The 27,317-nt window shown below is 47.1% G+C and overlaps 1 protein-coding gene and 1 long non-coding RNA gene across 2 annotated transcripts; both read right to left on the bottom strand.

Annotated features, from left to right (window-relative positions):
• Window positions 1-117: 117 nt before the first annotated feature.
• On the bottom strand, window positions 118-25,357 carry LOC106940355 (filamin-C-like; the record flags this gene model as incomplete). Its single annotated transcript, XM_015023071.1, has 42 exons — window positions 118-1,154; window positions 1,225-1,431; window positions 2,778-2,996; window positions 3,063-3,242; window positions 4,097-4,229; window positions 4,304-4,419; window positions 4,603-4,740; window positions 6,144-6,413; window positions 7,108-7,365; window positions 7,485-7,607; window positions 8,137-8,289; window positions 8,361-8,564; window positions 8,735-8,896; window positions 9,035-9,208; window positions 9,309-9,437; window positions 9,897-10,037; window positions 10,134-10,233; window positions 10,546-10,638; window positions 11,062-11,309; window positions 12,499-12,522; window positions 12,595-12,784; window positions 14,148-14,264; window positions 14,454-14,610; window positions 14,686-14,809; window positions 15,735-15,902; window positions 15,972-16,132; window positions 16,217-16,379; window positions 17,102-17,275; window positions 18,633-19,230; window positions 20,123-20,385; window positions 20,469-20,586; window positions 20,658-20,827; window positions 20,913-21,003; window positions 21,084-21,244; window positions 21,569-21,692; window positions 21,824-21,967; window positions 22,065-22,178; window positions 22,256-22,449; window positions 23,051-23,187; window positions 23,297-23,423; window positions 23,592-23,729; window positions 25,138-25,357. Coding segments are annotated over 42 exons (7,113 nt in total), but the record flags the coding sequence as incomplete, so codon positions are not given.
• On the bottom strand, window positions 11,488-12,492 carry LOC106940359 (uncharacterized). Its single transcript, XR_001423071.1, has 2 exons — window positions 11,959-12,492; window positions 11,488-11,928 (listed from the first exon to the last, which is right to left on the bottom strand). It is a non-coding gene; the product is annotated as an uncharacterized LOC106940359 (long non-coding RNA).
• Window positions 25,358-27,317: the final 1,960 nt, after the last annotated feature.

The following is a 27,317-nucleotide window of genomic DNA, read 5'->3' as shown; positions in this document are numbered from 1 at the left end:
GCTAGTAGGAAAAATGGCATTTTGCCAGCTGTAGGTTCTCCTGTCAATGTAGGGAGAAGTTTGGTGATTCCTGAAGGAGAAACAGCAAGGAGCAGAAAGAGCGGAGCAGCACTGACATGGAGGTTGCAAAGGAAGTTTATTATGCCTGCACAATGTCACCATGACGTAGGTTTCACTCATACAAAACTACAAAATGTCACTCCAGTACTGTGTTAAAACTCAAAGGGAACCGGGTGACGGGTCAGACCCGGCTCCTTTCACCAGTAAGACCATTTCAAAGAGAGAATAAATAAAAAGTCACAGCACAGTTTGATGCATCAGAAGAACCCAAACATCTGGAAGTCTCCAGATAGATCCAGAAGAAACAAGCGTCTGCTGTTGAAAGCTGCAGAGCCAGTTCCTTTTCCAGTTCCAACCTTAGAGCCAAGACCTTCCAGATCAAACTGCAGCATGGACGTTACGTTTTAAACTGGAGCAAACTGGACAGAGCTGGACCTTCTTCCAGGCTGAATCCTGACTTCTGCAGGGTATAAAATCAAACAAGAGTAAACTCTCAGCTTCGTTTGGAGGAACCAGGTGGGTTCCTGAAGGATGTTTCCTGGAGAAGCAGGTCTGAGCTTTGGTTGGCTGCATGGTCATCAGACACAAAAGGTTCATCTCTGCCGGGCACCGGCCTGGCAGAGATGAACCTTATAATGAAGAGCCCTGCTGCAGTCAGCAAAGACGAGACGTTTCACATCCTGGATCGTCTGATCAGCAGCTTCAGCTGCTGATCGTCAGCTGAGTTGAGTTCTCCAGAGTTCTCCAGAGGCACAACAGTCAGGATACAAGGCACCACATTGCGTCACATTGCATATGGTAAGCTGATATAAAAGGTTAACATTTGCTACAGGAGGACAAACATGAGAAAATCCAGGAAGTGGAAAATTTTCAGTGCCTGGTGGAGGATGAGATGTAGCAGAGTCTCTAAGGGACGATGACATGGAAAGGACTTCCTGGGATGTTCTCATCCCCCCACTTGACGATGAGGATGTAGCTGCCCTGCTCCTTCACCGTGTACGTCACGTTGTACATCCTGTTGCCCATGTGCTTGACGTAGACCTCCTCGCAGGGCGTCTTCGGACCGTGAACCCCAACCATCAGCATGTTGGTACCTGCAGAACAGAACGCCATCAGAGACGTCCAGCAGCGTCAGGAAACCGTCTGCTTTGCCTCAGTTCTCACCTGCTTTGCTGCAATCCACTGTGAACGTGTTCTTCTGACCGATGAAGGCTTTGGAGAGGCCGGCGCCGCAGGAGACGACTTTACTGGCGTCGGAAGAGAACTTGGGGAAGGAAGCGAAGGCCCCACCCATCGCTGACGTCTTGGTGACAGTTTCTACAAGAACAGACGACATTTCGTGGAGGTTGTGACCTCCGGACAGGCGAGGTCCTGCAGGAAAAGGAGAACATTTTACTCTAAGGGAGAAGGGAGATCTCCTACTGCAGAGGAACTGAATCAGATCTGATGGTTGGAAAAACTTCCAGACTAGAAGGAAACCTCGTTATGGTGGGACCCATCAGGAGATCCATAAGGAGCCAGGGCAGTCAGGCATGTTACAGAACATTTCTATCTGTGGTACAACCGTCTTTCCAGGTGGAAGAGGTTCTGGAGCCAATGGTTCCCAAAGTCCTGATCTATCTTCCTCTGATGAGGCCAATGATGTCAAAGGTCGGCTAGCGGACCGACTGATCTGACACTAATCTGACAACCCGGCTCATCTGATCCCAGTTCATCTGTTGCAGCACAGCAGGAAGCTTCTGAGCAAAGAACATCTGGTGCGTTTAAGCATCAAGAGTTGTTCTAGATCTGGTTCTAGAGAACTGAATATTTAGTTGATTCTAATGTAGCTAAATATTTAATTTACAAACTGAAACCCTAACACTCTGAGACTCTCTGAGACTCGTCCCAGCTAAATGTTTAGCTGATCTTCAAACTCACTTGCCGATAAGCAGAAGTGGACTATCAAAATAAAAACTGGATCTTGGTGAGCGACTGAATCCTTCAATGCTGATGTATCACTGCTTCAACATCACTATGAACGTCTGCTTTAAAACGGCTCATCCTTTGTTTGCAGATGAAATGTTCAAGAAACAAGAAAAATAATTTATGATAAAGAAAAGACAAGAATCGATTCAAAGGCTGGAGTTTATAAAGAAGTTCAGGAGACCCAGATTTTATTTTGGTGGTCTAGTTATTGGCAGGTGAATTTGCGTTTTAGCCAAAGGTTTGGAACCATTGATATTCTGGAACCAGAAAAGCTCTAGTTCAGTGCTGGAGCCAGTCTGCTGGTTTCCTGATCTGGAGTCGTGATTATTTCAGCTCAGTAAAGCCCAGAAGTTCATCTCCAGAACATCCAATGTTCTCAGTTGGATAGTTGATGTCCAGCTGGAGCCTCTGGATATTTCTGGTCTGGATGAATCTTAAAATTTGGTGACACACTGGTTGTTTCTTTCAGCTTCTTCAGATGCCGTTTCCTGGTGCGAATACTGTAGTAATAATGTATAAATCAGATCTTGTTTTTTTTTTTAAGTTTGAAGTGAAGCTGCTTCGAGGAACGGTGTGCTATCTTTAGCAGGGAAACATCGGGCTTCCAGAGAACAGGAGCACAAAGGCAGCTTTGTTCAGGGAACATCAGGGAACATCAGGGAGTCACGCTCTAACTGGGTTTTTCCTGAAGGGAAAATCCAGAAACCTTCAGATCACCACAAACTGACCTGAGAGGACCGCTGACCCACCTGACACTTTGGCTTTGAACGGGCTCCCCACAATGTGCTGGGGTCCCCCATACTTGATGGAGATCAAGTAGCTCCCTGGAGCCATGGGGGTGTAGGACACCTTGTAGCCCTCGGGTCCCTCCTGACAGTCCATCTTCACCTTCGATGGTCCATCGATGGTCACAGAGAGCGCTCCAGCACCAGCATTGCAGGTGTTTACCATGAACTCTGATGCTACACCTGGACAAACACAGTTTGAAAGTCTGCTGCTGTTTACAGACATGAGTATAATCATACGGTGTGTACCTGTGGTTCCTCCTTCCAGTCCTGGACCAAAGGCAGACACGAGGCCTGGATCCCCAACCTGTCCCGGTTCTCCCACTCGGATCTTGAAGGGACTGCCGGGAACGTGGCTGCCATTGAAGCGAACGTCTATGGAGTGAACACCGTTCTCCTTGGGGATGAACCTGATGGTGTGCTGATCTGCTGAACACAGAAACAGAACCTTAACAGAACAGTTCTGTTGTTCTGGAGCCGTCTCAGGGCCACAAATACATGTTCAGCTCAGGAAGACGTTGTGAATGTGAGAAGGTCAGACGTAAACCCTGTGGTTCTCCAGTCTGTTCTGGTTAAAAGTCACTTCTAAAATAATCTAGAAGAAAAACAACCGTCTCATTAAGGCTGCAGTAAAACTAGTCCAGTTCAGTCCGCTTCAATCCAACTCCAGTATGTCTGTCTGTCTAATCAAAGTCCGGTTCTAATTGACCTCTGACCTCTGGTCCTCCAAACTTTGGTCTGGGTTCAGTTGAATGCCAGGCGGAACAGAAACTGCTCCAAATGCAGGAAGTGGACTACAATGCAGGGCATTCTTGGTAAATACAATTAAAGCTAACATGCTAGCCTAGCAGCAGAACCCGCAGCAGAAATGACTCCTGGTCTTTAGCCAAAAACTAAAGAGAAATCCTCCAACCACTAAAATCTGGTGCCTCTATTTTAGTTTCCATTTAGTGAAGAAGGAAGTTGCTCTCAGTGTCTTCAGAGGCTTTTGTGTCATTTCCGTCACCCTGTGGGGTGCAGCGCCAGGAGGGGAACAGGTTGGTTTGACTCAGAACCACAGCTACAGAACCACAGTAGCTGGAAATGGAACAAATGTTGATGTTTTGTTTCCAATCAAACCAGGTCTACAGGATTATGAGGGGGGAAACTGCCTTTAATTAGATATTCTGTTGGAGTTGATATCGTTACCTTCTCCCAGTCCTATGATGTTGAATTTGCTGAAGGCTGACAGCATCGTCCCTCCTGCTCCTATGACTCTCCAGGTTGGACAATTTGGCTCTTACCGCTATCCAACTCGGTGATGTAGCACTCCTCTGTGGCCCCTGATGGAGTGTGGATCTTAGCATCTATGAGACCTCTGGCTCCATTCAGCTGCACGGCGAAGGAGGCCTCCTGACCCACCTTCAGTCCCATCTCCTGGGCGAACAGAGGACCAATGTGTCGGTACAGAGAATATGTTTCTCCTCCATCTGGTTAGAAGATGTTCTCACCTGCAGGCTGGTGATGGTGAGGTGGCGGGCGTCATCAGACAGGCTTGCCACGGGGACGATAAACGGAGAATCCGGGATGTGTTCGTCATTGAACTTGATGGAAACCTCATAATCACCTGCAGATTCCAAACAGAAGGATCCTTAGTGTCTGGTGGTGATCCTGAGGGATCTACTCTCTCTAAATGTTCCTACTATCCAGCATGTTCTAATCTCTCCAAGGTGACACCCATCAGGCTGTGACATGCTGCAGAATCAGCCTGAAGTTCATAAATCTGACCTGAGGTCTGCTCCATTCTTACCAGGCTCGTGCACCACGTAGGAGACACCGCAGGATCCGTCCTTTCGGTCTTCAAAGGTGATCTCAGCTTTGCTGGGTCCTTCCACAGCAATCGACAGACCGCCAGCTCCAGCTTCTCTGGTCCAGATGCTGAACTCAGCTGCAGAAAAAACACAAGCGCTCCATCACGACACAGCCGCAGCTTCCCAGAGCCGAAACGGGACTTTCTCATGGTACGGGTGCAGAACTTGGATGCTACTTTCCAGGAAGCTGCAGGGCACTGAAGGCTGAGGTGGGCACCGCTAGCTACAAAGGTAGGTGTGCTAATGCTAATTCAAAAACACTAATCAGGATTTCCTCCAGTGTATTACAAGCCTGGCGGCCCGCCATGCTTTACTAGCCCCCCCTCCCCAGGCCAAGCGTTGCTTGTTTTTGTTTTTAGAAAAATTAATAATCCAAACAAAAAAATAATAACTTTTAATAAGAATTTAATCTGGATTGAAAGCGTCTCTGTTGCTCTCAGTGTTTCACTGGCAGAGCAAATTTATTTCTAAAAGATAAGAGTTTATTTTAAACCCAGGGGAGGAGACCAATCACACAGCTGGCGCCCCAGCGCTGCTACTGCTTTATCTCTTAAGTTTACCTGAGCGCAGATTGCGCGTGGCTCAAAGCGGACACAGGTTGACCTGTATGGATATTTACAGCAACCTCCTGGTGGAATGATTTTTCTTTGAGGTAAGAGTTTAAACCATGCCGCGCTAGCTCTGGTTGCACAGCTTTATGTGAACCGCATTAATAACTTGTAGTCCCGTTCAGAGATGCGTTGAGGAAGCAGTGAGAATGATTTATCTTTGTGAACAAAGAATTATGTGCAGTTTTTACATCTCAACATGCTGCCCCTGAGGGCCTGGGGGCCTTGCTGACTTAATCTGGATTAAACAGAAGTGCGAATAATTGATATTCACTTTAATTGTATTTTTTGATTTGTTGTTTTTAAGACTAGTTGTGGGTTTAAATAGCATCTCACTGGCAATGGCTTCCAGTAACATATAATTACCCAGTAATATTTCCTGTCAACTTAACATCTAAGAGTGCTAAACATCCTGTAGGACAGGGGTCACCAACTCCAGTCCTCCAGTCCTACCATCCTGTAACTTTTAGATGCGTCTCTGCTCAAACACACCTGGATCAAATAAACTGCTAGTTTCCAGCCTATTACAGAGAGGAATGAATGCTGGTGAGGGAATTCAGACATTTTGGAGCAGAGGTGAATCAAAAAGTTGCGGGATGGTAGCCCTGAAGGACTGGAGTTGGTGACCCCTGCTGTAGGATATAAAGAAACCAGAAAACTATGCTGCAAGTTCTAAAATGTACATTGTGTATTATATATTTCTATCAGTTTTTTCCTGCGGAAAAACAGAAGTTAGAGAAACGAGACCCAGAAATGTTTTTCTTCCAGTAAATATGTATAGAAGTGTAACCGTCAATGATGCAAATGTTTTGTGTTTTATGACGTAAATTAATAAAAATCCACATTTTACACCAACGAAAGCTAAAGCCTACCGGGTAGTCCTGCCACACCGCGGTCCAGTCCGGTTCCTCCAGCTCGGACCTTGTGGGCCCCTCCCTCCCCCAGGGGCCCCACCGTGAACTGGAAGGGGCTCCCAGGGACGTGCTGGCCCCGGTACTTCACACTGACAACATGAGGGCCCATCTCTTGAGGGACGAAGCGGACGCTGTAGGTGCTGTCCTCTCCCTTGATGATCTCTGCGTCCTCCATCTTCCCGCTGGGACTCGTCACCTGAGCCATCATCTCCTGGTTCGCTGCCTCACCTGAGGGACACAGCAGGACGGGGACAGATGGGATGGGAGGACAAAGACATCACAGGTCATCAGCTGGGTGGAGCGAAGAGAAACCTAAATAACTCATTTCTTCTTCAGCTGCGTTTAGACTGGCGGTTCTCTTTGATTTTTATTTTACATACTAATTATGTTTTTGCACAACTGCTTTATTTTTCTCATGCAGAAATAAAAAATATATAAATATAGTAAACACAGTTAGTCCAGGTGGTAATGAGTAAAAATAAAACAAAAAGAACTAATATTTACTCTACCAGGTTGAGGCTGAATTAGATATTTATATTTTATTAATGGGACAAAAATATTAACAGCTTTATACACAGTTTCATACCGTCACCTTCCTAAAATAATGGCCTGAGTCTATTTTTTTTACCAAAAATTATTAATGCAGAAAAAAAAAAGTCATCACTTCTTTTTTGTTAAAGGATTAATTAGACACAAATAAAACAAGGAAATCACTTTTGGCAAGAAACCGACAGGTCTTTGTTTTAGGAAGGTGACGACATGTTTCTACTGTCAAACAGGAAGAAAATACTGCCCCCATCTGTTCACACTGTGTATTGCAGCACCGATGGGACTTAATGTGCGGTTGGAGGGAAACCTGAGAGCAGTTTGTGGTTAAAGACAGAAGCCAAGCAGCAGCAGAACGAGCTTCAGGGACACACACCGTCCTGCAGCGGCAGGTGGCTTCCGGCTGGCATCCCGCTGAACCCACTCAGACCGTCTCGGCCCAGAAAATCTTCAAACACATCCCTGAAGGGATCTCCTCCGACCTGCGTGCTCTCCTCCACCCGGACCTCCCGCTTGGTCTCTCCGGCTCGGGTCTTGCTGATCTCGGTGCGCTCGGTGCGGGTGTAGGTGTGGCTGCTGCGGGTGAAGGTCCGGGTCAAACGCTCCTGAGCGGAAACCATCTGAAACCAGTTTCCTGCAGGCGGCAGGCATGAAAGGTGGAGGACAGGAGCAAGAAGGAGATGAAGGTGAGGAAGCAGGAGGCAGGAAAGACAGAGGAAGAGGAGTGGAGAAGAAGATGAAGACAAACTCTACCTGGTATTTTCAGGTTGAGGTCACAGGTGCTGCCCACGGTGGCGATGGAGGGGGCCTGCCGCTTCCTGGTGATGCTTTCCTTCACCCGGCCTTCGCCAAATATTTTAACAGTGAACGGACTTCCTGTTTGGAAACATCAACAACGTTAAACTAAACCGAGTCAGAATCTGCTGCTTTAATCAGTTCTGCCAGTTTAGAAACCAACAGATCCCCGTTGGTTTTTGGGTTAATGCATATTTGTGAGTATGTTGCAAATTTTCTGGAAAAAATGATCAATAACTTTGGGTTTAAGTGATACTAACTCCCACCTGCAGGTGGTGGTATTTCTGTCTCAGCCTGACTTGAAGTCAGGTTACCATCCGCGATTAGTGAGGAACAAAAAACAAAATATTTAATAAAAAATGTATTAATGAGTAAAAAAAAAACACACACACAAAACCAGCATCACAAAAACACGGTGAAACCCTGGAGGGACTGAGTAAGTTAAGTATAATCTGTGTTTTCAGGTTCTGCCTGTAGGGGGCAGAACCAGGCTTTTTGTCTGATCTGTTGCGTCTAAAGGTTGTAACAGCACCTACTGCTCCTGGTGTTTGCTCCGCCTCTTCTGCCCAGCATGCATGTCAGGAGGCAGAGCAGCAGCTTCTGGCTTTACCTGGAACATGCTGGTCAGCGAACTTGATGTTGATGATGTAGTTCCCAGGTTCTGTAGGGCAGTAGGTCACCTTACACGTCCCGTCGTCCACATCCTCACAGTTAATATCCACCTTGCTGGGACCCTCGATGGACAGGCCCAGACCGCCGTAACCTACCAAACAAAACAGACCGTCAGAACCGAAACCCCGACCCAGACTGTGAGCAGGTGGTATGCGTCCTCACCGGCATTCCTGGTGTCCACGATGAATTCTGCAACCTCGAAGGTGTGTCCCTCCACCAGGCCCTGGCCATAAACCTTCACCCTGCTGGCGTCGCCGATCTCTGACTGACCCACCATGATCTTAAACGGGCTGTTAGTCACATGCTTCCCACTTTTCTTCACGCTCACCACATGTTCACCCACTTCTTTCGGGGTGAAGGAGATTCCTGCATGAATGACATATCAGACATCACTTCCTGTGACATGTTGAGAAATGCACAAGGTTTCTGTCCCGTTTTTTCCCAAATCAGATCGATCAAGATGTTTCAGGAACTTTCTTTGCTCCACAGTGAGAAGACCAACTGTTGAAAATGCCAGGTGAGACCTGGACAGGTACCGATGTGTCTGTTGGGAAGCCTCTTCAGGAGACACGGCTCTTCATGGCCAGACGGCGCTCTGATGGTTGCCATCAGGCTGCTCAGGTCCGTCTCTGTGATCTTTAAGGAAACGTCTGATGCAGTGCCAACGTTGAGCTGCGACGTCCTCATGGTATCGTCTCCTGAAGAGGAAGCATGAAGGAGTGAACAGTGAACCGGCCCGGTCAGCCAGCAGTTGGTTCATTCTCTCAGCATGGTCCAGACTCAGACTGATTTGATTTGTTTGTGCCAGAAGAGGTTTCCTTGTGGAGTTTCCATACCCGTGATCTTTGCCATAAACGGGCTTCCTGGGATGTTTTTGTCATCAAACTTGACGATGATGCTGTAGTCTCCGGGCGCGGTGGGCAGGTAGGACACCGTGCACGTCCCGTCTTTGTTGTCTGTGCAGCTGATCTCTGCTTTGGATGGACCTTCAACAGCTAGTGACAAACCTCCTGCAGAGAGGCAGAGGACGCACCATGACGACGTTCACCCGCTTCATGTTCAACTTCCTCTTGACTGAAACATAGAAAACCTGCTTCCTGCTGCTGATACCTTCTCCAGCGTCTTTGGTGACGATGGTGAAGGTGGCCGGTCGGTTCACCGCACCGTGGCTCAGGCCGGCGCCGAATGCCGTCACATGACCGCTGTTGATGGCATCAACATAGAACTGCAGTGGACTTCCTGAAACACACAGGAGGGTAGCAGTTTTACAGAAGGTTCTGGTTCTGCTGGAGGTTCTGGTTCTACTGGAGGTTCTGGTTCCACTGGAGGCTCTGGTTCTACTGGAGGCTCTGGTTCTATTGGAGGTTCTGGTTCCACTGGAGGCTCTGGTTCCACCAGAGTTGAACTTAGCTCCTCCCTCCTACAGCATAAGTGTTGTGTTTAAGTGTTGTTGTAACAGGAAGACATGAACCCAAACGGCCCATCCCACTTGGAGTAGAACCAGAACCTGGAGTGTTTGTAGTATAAACTGGTTTCCCTTCTGACCCATTTAGCTGATCTCAGAGAGGATCAATGGTTCCAGGTCACAGTGAAACATAGTTCAGTCAGTCCAACTGGAGCAGGGAACATCCCAGTTCTGGGAGTCGGAACAGTGAACTGAAATAGGTCCAGCGGACCGGAACGTCTGGCAGCAGTTACCTGGGATGTGGCTTCCGTCGTATCTGATGTCCATCTCATGCAGGCCGCGCTCAGTCGGCGAGTATTTCACCATCACCGTCCCGTCCTTGTTGTCAGCGATGTTTGGCCGAGCCGTTCGACCTGACGGCATTCGGACCTCGCCTGCAGGAAACACCAACTGGGTTTTAACTCGTTACAGCGACTGAGATGTTTCATGAAGTCATGAAGTGTGAGGAATGGATGTGGTGTGTGTCGTACCTGAGATCTCTCCTTTCTGCACGGTGAAGGGAATAACCAGGCTGAAGGGACGCAGCACCGGCTCCATCCCATCCACAGCGCTGACCGGATCGTCTGTTGCCTAAACCGGAGCAGAGGGGAGGTGTGTCACTGGTAGCATACTGGGAGCTTTGGGAACGGGTCCAGAAACAAATGGGAGGAAGATGAGTGGCTGGAAGAGTCAGTGGGCCATCACAGCTGGTTCTGACCAGGCAGAACCAAAACCATGAAGAGATTAAATGAACTTAAAGCGAAGCTTTGGTTATTTCAGCCCAGCAGGTTTTCATGCAGCAGCTGGCAGAGGATGGATCAGGGAATCTGGGTTGTTATTGACCATGAGGTGTCAGTGACACAGAGTCGGTCTGCAGCAGCAGATTAACGGCAGCGTTGATACCCAGTGAGGGGAGAAGCCTGCGTAGGGCGAGTAGGGCTGCTGCAACTGAACCTTGTCACATGGTTCTTCGATTATTGGCACAGTTTCACTCGCCTGATGAGAACAAGATGCAGCAGTTAGAGCAAACACAACAGTTAGCTGAAGGCAAACACCTAAATAAACCTCCACTCAGGCTGAACTCAGCAGGTTCAGTCAGTCGGAGGCTGATTACTCAGATTATCCACTGAAAACGAAGAAAACAGATAATATTAAACAGGAACTAATTTATTTTAATCAATGTATCATTAATTAAACTTCCAGGAAAAAATGTCTGAAGTTTCCACTGAATGGACAAATGGGTTCCCAGACTAAACCCAACTCAAACTAACCCAAACCAGGACTAACCAGAAAACCCCAACAACACTAAACCCAACCAAACCAAAACTCAACCTAAACCAGGAATAAATCCAACCCAACAGAAACTAGGACTCAACCCAACCCAAACCAAATCTCAGCCAGTCTGCAGTTTCTACTCACCACCACGTGGAAGGGGCTGTTGGGAATGTGCTCCCCTCCGAACCGGATAGTGATGATGTACTGGCCGGGTTCTGGAGCCGTGTAGTAAATATCAAATGTCCCGTCGGTGTTCTCCACCACGTCCACATCCAACTCCGCTCCGTCTGGCGTTGACACCTTGCAGGTGACTTTACCTTTCCCAGCATCCTTTGCGTCCACAGTGATGACCGTTTCCTCTCCGATCTGGATAGTCGGACCAAGACCTGAACCTGATGAGGAGAGCAGGGTGTCGTTGTTTGATACCAGCTAACCGTCCGGGACCTGTGGGAACTGGGTTCTGGTTTTCAATCATGCATGAGTCTAGCTAATTCATTTCCTTAGTGTTTTCATTTCTTTTCTGGATCTTGTGTTCATCAAGAAAGGAACTTTCCAAGATGAGCAACTCTGCATCCTGAACACCCTGGTTCTTTGTTTGAAGGAGGATCATTGACTCATAATGTGCTTGTCACACCTGGTTACCGATTGGACAGAGGTGGCTTGTTGATTTGGTTTTAATACCGTAGGAAAAATTGAAGATTTGACGGCAAGTCCTACCAAGACCACAGCTGAAGAAAAGACTACGTCTACAATCAGACTCTGAATGTGAGCCAGAGGTGGGAAAGGTACCTTCACCCGGTCCTTCCCAGAGACAGTCTGGATCTGTGTCTGAATCCAGTGAGACGGTTCAGAGGACCTGAAGAATCCAGGCTGGGTGGATGACCAACCTATCTTCTCTGGTTCAGTAAGTCCAAGATCTCAGCCAGTTTGAAGGCGTGAAAATAAGACATTTGCTCCACATTAACTTGTTTGTAAGTGAATCTGCTGGTCTCAAAGTAGACCAGTCTGGGTCTGTTGTGTGACAAGGTTCACACATCAAACCCAGGTTTGTGTGAACCAAATCAGATTCTAATTCTGCCCGGCAACAGCTGACAGAATCTGGGTTTTATCAGGTTGACCATCTGGAGACGCAGCTTGGCTGACCAAGCAGCTGAAAGTTTTCTCTCAAAGGCATGTCCAAGGCCTGTGCCACCAACTAGATGTTTTAGAAATACGAATTTGATTTTTTCCCCTCTGGGTTTGAGAAAATCTGCATGGTTAGAAACAGAGTAATACCTCTGCTCCACCAGCAGGTGATTCAGCTGTAGCTAACACAGTTCGATTTCTGTTATGAACTTCTTCTCCTTTTAAGTGACCTAAAACATAAATATGATTTTTTTTTTCACACTAAGCAGCAGGAAAACTGGAGGAATTCAGAGAACATTTATTCTCAGTTCCTTTGAGTCTTTGTTGTTCATTTGGTTTTGATGAAGTAGAAAAATAAAGAATGCAAACATTTAAAAAGCTGCAGCATGAATTTAATTCCTACAGGAGAACCTGAGTGACTCTCAGTAAAACATCAGCAGTTTGTAGAAAACTCACCCAGTCCGTGTCCCCCAATGGAAACTGAAAGGAAACAACACAGTCAGCAAGACTGAATTTGATTGGTGATCTGAGCAGCGGTGGGCGGAGCCTGACCTGTGACCAAACACTTGCTCGCGTCCCCGGTGGGCACAGCGTGGATCCTGTAGGGTGAGAACGGGATCTCGTCCCCTCCGTACTTGATGGTGATGGTGTAGCGTCCCGTTATGTCCGGTACATAGGACACCGTGTAAGTCCCGTCCCGGTTGTCCCGGATGTTGGCCGCCTTGGGTTTTCCCTCCGGGTCCTGGTTTGACACGGAAAAGAAGTTAGCGGACTGAACGGTTTCATCACTGGTCTCGGACCATCAGCCACTGGGAACAGCACTCTGATTGGCTGCTGGACTTTGGTAGACTTCAGTTTTTATTGTGGTTCGGTCAGAACGAAGCTTCAGGAACATCTCATTTTCAGACATGGACATTTACACACAGAGCCTCCAAAAGTATTCACTCCTTCATCCTAAGGGTGTGAATACCTTATAGGACTTGTGGTTGGAGTGAAGCATGAATGTCGGCCTTGCTTTATTCAAGCAATATGAGCAGCTGCTGTGGTTCTCTTTCTCTGCTCTGAGTCAAACCAACCTGTTGCCCTCCTGGCCTGTGGGGGCGCTGCACCAAGAACCACTGAAGGAAATTACACAAAAACCTCTGAAGACACTGAGAGCAGCTTCCTTCTTCACCAGATGGAAACAAGATGGAGACGTCAGATTTTAGCAGTTGGAGGATTTCTCTTTAGTCTTTGGCTAAAGACCAGAAGCCATTTCTGCTGCTAGCACTAGGCTAGCATGTTAGCTTTGGTTGTTTTTACCCAGAATGCCCTGCGCTACAGTCTGCTTCCTGCTTTTGGAGCGGTCTCTGCTCTGCTTGGCATTCACATGTGCATTCAAACCAAACCAGAGTTCACTTCAACCAAACCCAGACCGAGGTTTGGAGGACCAGAGGTCAGAGGTCAACTAGCATTCACACCTCACCAACCGAACCAGACTCTCTAGGAAAGTGGACTGGAGTTGGATTAAAGCTCACACATGGCTGATGTGAATGCACTCTACGCTGAGGTCCAGTGGAGGACTGAAGCCTGATTGGCTGCTGATGGTCTGAGGTCAGTGCTGTTGGGTCGGCGGGATCTACGGAGAACCAGAAGTTAGTCTGGAGGAACATCTGGCTGTTAGCTCAACCCACAAACTGGATGGAGTCAGTCCGCATGTAGACCACAGAGGGGTGGGGGGTGAAGCATGACACACATCAGAACCAGTTCTATATCTGGTGGAACTTCTAACTGGATCAGCCCAAACACACCTGGGAGAGTCTGAGAAGGAAACATGTAAAGTTTGCTGCTAGTTTCATAACTGGTTCCTATAGTAAGTTTTTCTGCTGTGGCACTTTGAACTACCTTGTTGAAATGTTTGATATTAAAACTAGCTGTCTAATACTAAACCTGTCATGATCCAGTTAAACCTGGAAGATCCTGATGTGTTGTAGGAAACAACCGGAGCACCTAAAGCAAGTGGCTCTGTGGCGAAGCAGTGAACGGCGATGAAGGGGAGGCAGCGAGGGAGGAGGAGGGAAGGGTGAGGATGAAGGTGAGATGGGGTGAAGAGGTCACAGCCTTACGCAGCCTCTCCTCAGAATACTGAAGGGGATGGTTTTCTTTACTATGTGGGACTGCCACACCCTCCTGCCCCAGTCCTCCACAAACAGCGAGGCCTCGCGCCTGCACCCGTCTGGGTCCTGCAGCGCCAGCAGCCGGGTCGGGATTAGGAGACAGATAACAGAGCATGGTGAGGCTACACTTCCATCACCTGCCTCACCAGACAGTTGTGTTTCACTGAAACCAGAGTCTTACTGGTTTCAGCTCCCACACTGCAGATCAATGGCGGAGACGGTTCTGAAAATCGCTTGGCAACCTGCTGGACTCACCAGGATCTGGACGGTGAGCAGTCCTTCTCCAGCGTCCCTGGCGTCGATGGTGAACTCCACGGGCAGACTGGCTGGGACCCCGGAGGCGTTCAGGCCCGGACCGCTGGCCCGGACTTTGCTGGCATCGTGAGCCGGGAGGGTCTTGATCTTAAAGGGACTGAGAGGAGACGGGTTGACGGGTCACTCCTGGTTCTGGAAGTCTAACCTGCTCAGCAGTCTGCTTGGGACAAACCTCCGAGGGACCTCCTGGTCGGCGTATTTCACGCACACGGTGTATGGCCCGTCACTGGCCGGGGTATAGTTAACCGTGTGGGTACCATCCCCGTTGTCTGTGATGCTGAGCGGCTCGGCCACACCTGGGGACAGAACGAGTTCCACCAATCAGCTGGAGCTCCAGGTAGCAACTTACTGGGCCTCATCAGAACCAACAGCACCAAGATGGAGCGAATCAGGGAAGGAAAACCAGTTTCAGTGGCCAGAGGACCCTCATGATGCTAACGTGTCAAACTGGTTCCTCCTGCTGTGCTCAATAAAGTTACTGCAAATGAATTTACCATTCATTAGCATAGCTACGGAGTCAGAAATTAACAGTAATAATTCTTATGTAGTTTGACAAAACGTGAGGATTCACTTATGTTAGTCATATTTTCACTATGCTATGTTTAGCTAGCAAGCTAAATATTTAGTGAAAAGCTAAGTACCAAAATAATAGCTGGGCAGCAGCAGAGATGCATCAGTCATCAGGATTCAGTCTCACCATCAGGATTTATATAGATGTTCTCAAGACTCAGCTTGTATTTTTATAGTCTGCTTCCGCCTATCGGCAAGTGAATTAGCATATCAGCTAAATATTTAGTTTATAAACTAAAATATTTAGCTAGCTCAGACCTAACTACACTGCTCAAAAAAAGAAAGGGAACACACAAATAACACATCCTAGATCTGAATGAATGACATATTCTTATTGAATACTTTGTTCTGTACAAAGTTGAATGTGCTGACAACAAAATCACATGAAAATCATCAATGGAAATCAAATTTATTAACCAATGGAGGCCTGGATTTGGAGCCACACACAAAATTAAAGTGAAATGTTCCCTTTATTTTTTTGAGCAGTATATCTATTTTGTAAACTAAATATGCAGTTATCTCAAAACTAAATACAAATCTAGATGGAGCTAAATCGCTAGCTCTCTCATTTATGTTTTATTTCTTCAGTGAGACGTGGGGGGATGAAAACCCGCCTGATTGTAAAGACGTGTCCTTGGCTGACCGTCTCACCTGTGGGTCCGTAGATCTGGACCTCCAGAGGAGCCAGTCCCGCCTTGCTGCTGTCCACCGTGAAGGTCTGAGGAACATGAGCGCGGACTCCTCCTCCCAGTCCAGGACCAGAACACCTCACCTTACTGGGATCGACCAGCTGCCGGACCGGGACACGAAATGGGCTTCCTGGAGAGAATCAGAGAGACGGTTAGCTGTTTGCTGAGAAGAAGCGACCCTGCTGGGCTGACCTCTGACCTGGGATAGGGAGGCCTCCAAAGGAGATGTTGACGTCGTATTCTCCGGGAGTGAATGGGATGTAGTCCACACTGCAGCTGCCATCCTTGTTGTCTTGACAGGACATCTTCGCCTCTGAGGGACCTTCAATGGCCAGACCCAGTCCTCCAGTGCCGGCACCCCTTAAAACAGGACACAGGGAATTCAGTCCAAACGGTCCCGTTCCTGTGGGTTCTGGGAGGTTTTAGACAGCAGAACATAGTTACCTGGTTTCAACAGTAAAGATGTTTGATTTGTTCACAAGTCCTTCTTTCAGCCCAGGACCGAAGGCTCGGACCCGACTGGGGTCGCAGCCCTCGGTGATTGACACCCTGAAGGGACTCTTTGGGACGGAGACGTCATCCAAAAGAACCTCAATCAGGTGCAAACCTGGAAACACAGAGACATTAGTTCCAGCTGAGCAGCAGAAACCAAACGGTCAGTGAAGGCATCATGGGTCCACAGCACAGAGGAACGATGAAGGAATGATGGTGGAACAACGGAGGAACGATGGAGTGAAGGAGGAGCGATGAAAGAATGATGGAGGAAAGACAAAGGAACAATGGAATAACAATAGAACGACAGAGGAAGGATTGAGGAAGGATTGAGGAACGGTGGAGGAACGATGAAGGCCCTTCAGATTTAAAACGGTGTGGTGGGCCCAATGCATCTTGGGACATCATGGTAAATGTTCAGTAGCAGTCTGATTACTCTGAGGTTTCTAATGAAGATAGAAAACGCAGTTTAAAAGCCTCTCCAGGACGCATCAGGGTTTGAAACCAGCAACCCTTCAGTTCACTGTGTGTTTCTGTCTGGCTGGAAATAAATACCAAGTATTCGCGTCCCATGATGCACTGGGCCCCAGCATGTTACTATGAGTGGAAAGCATGCAGAGCTTCTGCAGCTATTAATACCAGCAGCTCCCTGCTCTCCCTCTGGGGCTTCATTTACTCTGAAGATCAGCAGGAGAGCTCCAGAACCAGAACCATGTCCTTCCCTGCTGCTCTGGCAGCACAGAAACAACTCAGGCTTTCTGAGCTCTTCAATTACAAGGTGAAGAGGAAACAGCAGCAGATCTTATCTGGTAGACGAACCGTAGCTGAAACGCTTACCGTCTTCGTAAGGCGTGTACTCCACTCTGCAGGTCCCGTCCGCCTGATCGGAGACGTAGGCATCCGTGTTGGCGCCGGACGGGTTGGACACCTGGACCTTAATGTGGCTGCCTCCGGCCTTGTAGAGCGACCGGGTGTCGACCATGAAATGGGTGGTGACCTCCCTCAGGACGCCTACAGGGAAAAACACAGTCAGGCTGGAGGCAGAGGAGAGTCAGGAGGTCCAGAACATCTGGAGGAGGAGCGACCCAAAGCAGCAGGAAGATTCTGGAAAACTGCAACAACAAGATCCCAGAACCTGTAGAGACACTCTGCAAGGTATAGAACCAGCAGAACCATCAGAACCACCAGAACTAATAGACACGTTTCGATCCAACCCACCTGAATCATTCTTTCATAGTAAATATTTCATCGTCTGGTTAAACTGAGTTTTTCTCCATCTTTCTATTTTTTTGTGATTATTTTTGTCCACATTTAATCAAATCAAGAATAAATCAGCATAAATAATAAATAGTGAAAGTAAAGACCTGGAGAACTTTAAAAGTGCTGCTGAGTTTATGAATCTAGTTTGGATCGTTTACTGGCCTGCAGCTGAAAGGTAAAGGTAATTTTATTTATACAGCACATTTTCAGCAACAAGGCAACACAAAGTGCTTTACAGGAATTAAAAGGAAATACAAACAAAATAACAAACCAAAAGAAAGAGCAAAGGAAGAAAAAGCTAATAATGTTGATCCAAAGTAAATAAACTAGATGCTCCTGTTCAGGGTTGGTAGATAAGTAAGTATCCTCTGGTCTAATTCGTTTTCTGATTTGAAACCGGATCATTCTGGATCCAGAACCTCATCGGAAAAACTGAGCTCAGAAGAGCAGAGAGCAAAACACTTAAGAGGCAGGACGGGTTTTGTTTAGTCCTGAGCCATAAAATAAAAGGAACTGACAATAAAAATAATAAAGAAACATTAAAATTCAACCAGAGATAAATGAGGCGCCTCTGGGTCGGTGCTGCTTCACGAAGATGGAGAACAGATTTCAGTCTGAGTTCATATGGTCAGTTCACGAACATTCATTATTAATTCATTATGAAAAATGATTGGTTCATTGTTTTAATTTCTTCTGTCAGTTTGAGCTGAACTAGACTTTTAATTTGAAATTCCATTTTGATTCTCCAAATGCCTAAAGTTCCAGTGAAGAAACAGGAAGCGCCGTCGATCAGCTGCATTTATGGTCGGGTCCACCAGTCCAGTCCTCAGCTTCTACATGCATCTCTGCTCCAAAATGTCTGAATTCCCTCACAGCGATCATTCAGCCCTGCAATCGGCTGGTAGAGCAGTTTACCTGGTCCAGGTGTGTTTGAGCAGAGATGCATCTAAAAGTTGCAGGATGGCTGAGGACTTGGTGACCCCGTTTTAGGGTAAACCCAGGAGAAACCTTCCACTCACCACAATATTTATTCTCCCAGTGGATTTTGGTTTCATTACAGATTAAATCACCTCTTTGAATCTAAAATGAATGATGTAATGCTGTTCACCTCTCGGCTCCACTCCAGGTCCATACACCTTCACCCCGCTGGTGTCCACGGCCGGATCCACCTGCAGGCGGACTGGGAACGTTGGCACTGTGTGTCCTCCATACTTGATGGTGATGGAGTACATGCCCGGGCTCGGAGGCGTGTAGGTGATGGAGTATGTCCCATCGCCGTTGTTCTGAACACGAACCTCCGCCTTGGATCCACCGTCCGACATGATCTCGATGGTGAGCTCGGCCTCGCCGGCCGCAGAGCAGTCCACCGTGAAGGATCCGGCCTCATTGACCTTTCCCTGCTCCAGGCCGGGGCCACTGGCTGTCACCTTGCTGGGGTCAAAGGCAGCCTGGACCGCGGCCTTGAAGGGCGAACCGGGGACGTGCTGCTCTGCAAACAGGATGTTGATGGTGTATTCTCCGGGCTCAGTGGGCAGGTAGGACACGGAGCACGATCCGTCTCCATTGTCCTGGCATTCAATCTTGGCCTCACATGGACCTTCCACCGTCAGACCCAGACCACCTGTTCCTGCTCCCTTTGTGTCGATGGCAAACGGAGCCAGTTTGCCCACCAGGCCACCCTGAAGGCCGGGACCATAGGCTCGGACCTGGAGGTCAACACGTGCAGGAAGAGGCAGGAAATAACGGACCAAATGGATGATTTTAGCTTCATTAACCTCAGAGTACTCCCAGAGTAAACTGGGACTAGAAGAACTACTCAGGAGAAAATTCGGACCAGGTCAGAGTCCCTGAGACTCGTCCACATGTAGCTGGATCTTTAGAAACCATTTTCTCTGCAGAAACAAGTTCATTCTCATGAAGCTTCACTAATCCGCCCCACAGCCTTGTTTTAAACCTGCCACACCCATAGGGGCCGTGTAGCAAAGCTAAAATCTGTCAGCCAATAAAATTGCTCCAAAACAACCAGCACTTCCTACTAGGAATCAAACAAGGCGCTAGGAGGCTCATTGATGGGGACAGACCTTTACAATGAACTACTTTTAAACAGAATTTTAGAATCTAAAGTTATTAAATCACTAGATGATGTTGACGGGAATCATGTTTGTTGCCGATTGTGATGGAACCTAAATCTCCAAACATTCACATCTCCACTTCAAGTCAGTCTTAAGAAATCATAATTTTTAGTGATATTAAACAGTTTTTGTGTCAATGAAAGACTAAAATGATATCGGCTACATCTGGACCTCAGGCTGGAAACCCGGCAGTTAAGACAATCATCTTCACCTAAAGTTTCACCTCAGCTTCTTTTCTCCTTAACATTATTGCCTGGATCAACAGGAAAATGGATTTCACTCAGAGCTACTGAGAAGACTTTGTTGGGATCCAGAGCAGTTCCCTGGACCCTAGAAAGGTTTATCTGGTAATATTGTGGGAGTGTCATTCCCACAATACTCATTCATTCCCAGAGTGAGACTGACTGGTTGGTTCCTGATCCAGAGACGAGGCTCCTCCAGTGGAAACGTGACAGTGGTTCCTCACCTTTGAAGGGTCCGGAGGCATGACGCCCTCCACAGTGAAGGGACTTCCAGGGACCGGGTTCCCATCGTAGCTGATATCCACTCTGTATGGCCCTTCCTGCGGTGGGACGTACTTCACAGTGTGAACATCATTGGCTGTCCCAGACTCCAGCTTGCTGGGGATTGGATGATGCGATGGAGAGGTGATCTTCACATCCAGCTTGCCCTGACCGCCGGCACCTCGAGTCGTGATGGAGAAGTCCTGATCCACGCCGACGTCCACCTCTGCAGTTTGGACAGAGGGAGCAGGATGAGTTTCACTGTCCTTCATCTGCTTCCTGTTGGCAGCCGATTGCTGACATACTTACTGTTGTTGAGACCCTGAACTTTGACTTTGCTGAGGTCCATAGGAGGGGCCACGGTAATACTGAACGGACTTCTGGGGATGGGGTCTCCTCCATGGCAGACGGTGATGGACATGTTCCCCTGAGAGACACGGACTGCAGTTATTCATTGGTCGGCCTGAACTTCACCCTGACAACTGGGCGGGACATTACCTGCTGCACCGCTGTGTAGCGGACCGTGTACGAGTAGTCGTGGTTGTCAATGATCTCGAAGTCCCGGACAGCTTCGCCTTTAGCAGCGCCAATAAAATGGACCACTGGTTTGGCTTTGCCGGCTCCCTTGGTGTAGATGGTGAAGTGGGTGGGCTTCCCAACCTCCACACCTGCTCAGGTAGCAAAACAGGCTTCAGCTCTCACCATGCACAGACATGTCTGCTCCAGGGTTCTGCTCCTATGAAACTGACTCACCGGTTCTGTTCAGTCCTGGTCCCTCGGCTCTGACTTTAGCAGCATTGTGAGAAGGCTCCACCTTTATTCTGAAAGGGCTGATGGGAATTTCCTGTTTGAACATTCATTAGAGACATTAGCTTGGTTGAACCCAACAGGTCTGCAGAGGTGATTCACCTGCTGGGCTCTCACCTGATCAGCAAACAGAACCATGATGGTGTACTGACCCGGCCCTGGAGGCATGTACTTCACTGTGAACGTGTCGTTATCGTTTTTGATGATGTCGAAGTCGATGTCCGCCTCCGCCGGTCCAACCACCCCGGGAGCACACTTGATCCCAATGCTGACGTCACCTAGCAGGTAAAGACAGACTGTTGGTGCCGTTCAGGATTTAGATCACTCCAGTTAATCTGAATGTCTTCAGGCTTCAAAATGAGATGGGCGCAGAAAGTACAGATTAACCTCGAAGATCAGAGTCTCTGAAATGAAGGACAAAGATCTGAAACCCCCAAAAGTTTTCTTCTGCACATCTTGGATCAATGAGCAGAAACTTCCTGGAAAATCAGCATTCCCTTGACAACATTTCCAGATAATTCAGCCAGACGACATAATGCTCTGCACATGTTGGAGACTGGAGGAAGGGCATGAACTAGGTGGGATTTTGGACCGTGTCTCACCTTGTCCAGCCTCACTGCAGTCCACTGTGAAGTATGTTGGCTCATTGGCCTTCAGGCCTGTCTTCTCCACACCTGGACCGTAGACCTTCACGTTCTCTGGATGGCTGCCTTCTCCTATTATCACCTAATCACCAACATTTGGACCAGAAACATTCTTTTCATTCTCAACTTTTATCTCAGGCCATGACAGAGACTTAAAGAGAGCTTCAGGACTGCTGTAAGTCCCAAACAGCGAGCAGTGAGAAGGCTAGCTACCCTGAAGGGGCTGTTGGGAACGTTGACTTCGCCCCAGGTGATGATGATGGTATGTTTGATGGGTTTGGTGGGAATGTAGACACAGAAGTAGGTGCAGTCTCCATTGTCAGTGATCTGGATGTCGATGGGGAAACCGTCTGCATCCTGGTAAGGAACCCACAGATTGAATCGATTCGCCTCCATGGTGATGGCAGGAAGGTGGCCATGTTCATGGACAGTTCAGGAAGGTTTTGGTTCTCACCTGAGCGTAGAGCCTCAGGTCTCCTCTGCCGGCTCCGCTGGTGTCAATGGTGAAGTTGGCTGGCTTGTTGACGATACAGCCCACAGGCTCCAGTCCAGGGCCGTAGCATCTCACCTGAGGAGCAGAGGTAAAGTTCTGGTTTACAGAGAAACAGCTGAGGACCCAGGGAACCAGGCAGGTTCTGCTGAGACCTTGTCAGGAAACACATCGAGAGCCGCAGGGAGGATGTGAGCCATGAAGGGACTGTCCTTGATGTCCTCATCGTCACATATGACATGGACGGCGTAGTCGCCTGGTTCTGTGGGCCAATACCGGACATCACACGACCCGTCGCCTTTATCGTCACACTCAATTTTAGCCTGCGAGGGCCCCTCGATGGAGAAACCTGCACACAATCAGTCACAACTTTTGTTCTCAGGAAGGGGAACAGATGTGTGTTTGATACTGTAAGGTTCAGCTGCCACTCTATGCTGATGACAGTATGCTCTGTTAGGAATAAAAACTAGTTTATTCTAATGAATTATTAAATTCTTCATCAGTTTGCAGTGTTAGTATTTTAGTCAGTGTTGTGACTCCTGTGAGCTTGGATCAGATGTTGTGCCTGGAGGGTTGCTCTGGCTCAGGATGAAGACATGCAGATGCAGCAGGATCCCGTACTGATAGAGCATGCTCAGACTGGATGAAGATGTATAGTCTGAGCATGCTCAGTAGGCAGCTGGTGGTAGCAGTAAATGATGTGGTTCAACAAACACCAATAGGAAATGGTGATGGAGAATCAGGAGCTGCTTCCTGTTGTCACACTCGATTTTAGTCTGGGAGGGCTAAAATCTGCTGTGTGAGCCTGATGATGATGGTTTGGGTTAAACATCAAGGTGACGTTTAGAGCATGGAGAGGAAGCAGCAGCTTCAGGACCACAGAGAGCTTAGCGACGGATCATTGGACTGAAATGCTTTGGTGTTCTCTGGGTTTGAACTGGACGACATACCAAGAGTTCCCACTTCAGTACCGATGGCCTCCACCACAAAGTCTGCGCTCTTCCCCACCATGCCGGTCTCCAGGCCCGGGCCCCAGGCCCTCACCTTCTGAGGCCCCGCCTCCTCGCTGACGTGGACCTCAAACGGGCTGAGGATGCAAACAGACGTGGAAACGTCAGGGTCGATGCTCCTCCTGGAGGCCCCCAGGGCACCGTACTGGGCCCTCTGCAGCGCAACATGAAGTCTATTATCCTCACCTGCGGGGGACGCTGTGTCCTCCCCATGTGATTGTAATGATGTACTTCCCTGCCATAACGGGGTAATAGTTACATTCATAAACGCAGTTTTCCATCTCCAGCACCTTCACCGGCTCCTCCAGGCCTTCTGGGGAAGAAACAGAAAACTCACCGCCAGGGGAATAAATCAGATGACAAACAGAAACTCATTAAAAATGTAAAAATACTGTAAAAGTGAAAAACTGAACAGACACCAATTCATAATTCCTTATAATAATTGTTCCAATAATCTGGTTTAATCTGAGGTGTTCCTTACTGGGGCCCTTCACGGCGACCTTCAGCTCCCCGCCGCCGCCTCCCTTAGTGTACACCTTGAAGTCAGCCACTTCCTTCACCCTCAGGCCCTTCTGTTGCAAACCCCGACCCGACGCTCTGCAGGCGTTCGGGTTGCAGCCTGTCAGAACCACAGGGAGATATATTCAGGTACTGGTTAGACTGGGACAGCAACGCAGACCAGTGTCTCTCTCCATCCACACCAGTTAGTCAGCTGCTGGAGGAAGCAGCAGTTTAATGGAGCTGAAACCAAAACGAAGAGAGCAGATGGTTCTGAAAACGTTTTAAAGATCCTAAATGTTAATGACAGATCCAGCAGGAAGCGTTAAATCCTGAAGCCTGGAGACAGTTAGCGGTTAGCTTCTAGCAGTTAGCAGCTAGCAGATAGCATAGATCTAGAGGAGAGGAGAGAACCAGCTGCGTGATGATTATGATGAATGTTTGATCATTTGTAGCAAAAGATGAATCCACAGGTTAAAAACCCTTCAAAGATCAACATGAGAAAAGCTGAACATCAATACAGAGTAGGATTGATACATTGATCAATTATTGATGAACTGATTAATGACTGGACAATAAAAGGTGATTAATAGCAGATTTACAGAATATGAAGCAGGAGAAGCTAACACTGCCAGCAGAGCAGTTTTGATCGGACAAATTTACAGATAAAGAAGTTTTTTTTCATTAGATGTAGAATGTTTATATTTTTCTACAGTTTTGGCTTCATTGTTGCTGTTGTTCTCTCAGCAAAATGTTTACTCCAGTTAATGGTTAATCAGTGATTAAATTAGTTGATGATTATTTCAATAATTGATTCAGCCGATTAATCATTCAGTTCTTCAAATAAAGTTAAAGTCAGTTTTAAATCTCCTGATTTTGATAAATGTTTGTTAGAAGGAGCTGAAACAGCAGAAGCTTTTGTTATTGAACTGACTGAATCATGAAAATCTGATATTCTATATTTGAGCATCATATTTTATTTTACCAACCAGCTTCAAATTTGATCCAGAGTTTCTAATAACCTGCAGCTGATCTAAGCTCACATCTTAAACTCATCCAGGCTCCCGTTTCCTCCATTCATTTAATATTAGGTTAGCATGCAATAAAGATTTGGTTGCATACATTATTTTGCTTGTGTAATGGTGAATTGTGTCAATAAAGACAATTAACAAGAGAATATAGAGACCCACAGGAAACTAAGCAAACCATTAATCTGAACAATTCAGGTTTAATAATTATATTTTTCTGAAACGGTTATAGTTCTGGTTATTAGCTCAGACAATATTAACATGGAAACGTGAGCCTGAGCCCAGAATGTGAATAATTAGGAACCATTCCCTGCAGAAGAGGAGAATAGAAATTAATGAACATGTAAAGTAGCCATCTACACCCCCAGGGGGCGCCACATTCACTCTGTTCCTTATAGAAAGAAGAGGCAACTCAGGAGGAAGCAGCACATGCTGTGAGGAACCATCTCAGCGCCAGCAGCCAGATCCAGAACCAGTCACTCCCTCCTCCCCTGTACTAACTTGGTCGCCTTGGTTTTGGCGGCGTGGGTGGGGGGGCTCTCCTGCTCTTTTCTGAGGGTGGGGTACGTATGGACTGGGGTACAATCTGCACCGCAGGGTCGGGAGGAGGGGCACTCTGCGAAACTGGAAGAGGGAACAATAGGCAGGATAAGGACAGGAACCTCCAGACCTGTAGGTGGCAGCACCACCTCACTGGAAGAACTGCAAAAGTCACTGGAACCTCATATCAAAGGTCCAGTTCTGCCAAGCAAACATTTGGTCACAGTGAAATATTTGGAGCTTCATGCAGCAGGAAGACGCCTTGGTTCTTGTTGCTGCTACTTAGCATTCAGAGGCATTCAGTGATGTCATCATATAAGAATAAATAATTTTTATTGGTATTTTCACCGTGTGGTTTGTACTATAAAGTATTTATTTTTCATTTAGCTTAACCAATTTTTTTCTTCTTCAAAACCGCAGAATTTTGCATTTTCCCATTCAAATGCTCAGAAGTGCAGCAGGTGAGGCAGCAGCGAGCTGAGCCTCACCTGGGGGACTGATCAACCTTTCTAACTGCGCTGGCTGCGCGATGTTCCTCGTGTCTGTACGCCGCCAATAAAATGGTTAAAACATTTAATATATGAACTGATTTTCCACAATTAACTTCTGTATTTTAATGTACAGTGTTCTTTGTCACCAAGAACACTGTACACTTTTACTTATAAAAGTGTTACTTTTATAAGTAAAAGTAACACTGTGGGTGTTTCGTGTGCTGAGGAGCGATCAGAAACGGCAGAACTGCCTGCCTGCTAGGCAGTTCTCCGGCCTCATGGCAGGGGGCGCTCATGATCCCAGACATTAGTTTGTGACTCCACGTCCGCAGAGTAAGAGACAGCAAGCTAGCCATACATCAAGTGCAGCGATAGATTTATTGTTTTCTCCGCTCTTCCAACATCTATATGGATCACTACATTTTTACGCTTAAACAGTTTTCTAAAGTGGATTTTCAATCTAAGCAGGAAATAACTAAAGGAAGACCAACAGCGGAGCTGAAAGGTTTGCTTCAAACCATGAGACAGAAAGCTATCGCTCTTTTCAGACGGGGTGGTGTCCAAGAAAAGACAGGCTTTGTGGATGTCCTGCTAGAAACTGCCGTTTCTGCGTTCCGTCCTCCTTTTCTCAACTTGTGTCGAAGGTAGACTTGGCTTCGGATGAACTGATATTTTTGTGCAGAATGAGCGGCGCATGGACTTCATTTATAAGTAAAAGTAAGACGGCAATTTTTTTCTTTTTTGCTTAATTTGTTAATGAAATATGCGTTTTGTGGACTACAGTTTGTATGTGTAAAAAATGCAGAAAAGAAACTTGACCCACAAAATGTTGTTAGCTTAGCTAATAGCAGCGGCAGCTACAATCTACCACAGCGTCATTTATTAATAATCGCAAAATAAACACTAAGCCTAAAACACTACTGCAACAGTCTAGATGTTTTGATCTTTATGTGGGAAACATTTGAGTATAAGCCCTTGTGTCAGATAATCTAAGTCAATGTTAGAAAATAATTAATTATTTTAGATTTACGGAATCTCAGTTAGCCTTCATAGCGGGGCTGAACCCGTATTACACCAAGCACTGTAGCTAATATTTATGGGGTTCCATTTGTATCAAAAATAAGTAGAAGTCATATGTGTAGATGTGTCGTTGCTATGTGTCGTTGGTCTATGTTGTATGTAGATGATGCATATGCGTTCGCTGCATATGTGATGAACGTCGTTGGTCCATGCTGTTGGTTCATGCATAGACATAATATAAGCATAGACGCCTCATGGACCGCTCCGGCGCAGGAAATACGGCGGCCATCTTGGAGCGGTATACCCTCCTACTTTGCTCAATCAAAACAGCAGAAGATGCCTCAGCACTGAGGGATATTGTTGTTCGGATCTATAGATTATTGATGCGAGGGCTCCACAGACAACATTTCACAAGTAAGATGGACATATTATTGTGTATATATAGTGATTAGAATATTACTTTACTGTATTTATGTCCACCGGCGAGATACCAGCTAATATTAGCTACAGTGCTTGGTGTAATACGGGTTCAGCCCCGCTATGAAGGCTAACTGAGATTCCGTAAATCTAAAAAAAAAATAATAATTATTTTCTTAAATTGACTTAGATTTTCTGAAACAAGAGCCTATA

Source organism: Poecilia latipinna, unplaced genomic scaffold (genome assembly GCF_001443285.1).
Source record: "Poecilia latipinna isolate Pla-1442-1.1 unplaced genomic scaffold, P_latipinna-1.0 Scaffold3193, whole genome shotgun sequence".
In the NCBI taxonomy this organism is placed as follows: domain Eukaryota; kingdom Metazoa; phylum Chordata; class Actinopteri; order Cyprinodontiformes; family Poeciliidae; genus Poecilia; species Poecilia latipinna.
Note: the sequence above shows the minus strand (reverse complement) of the source record. Positions and strands in the feature narration are given on the sequence as shown.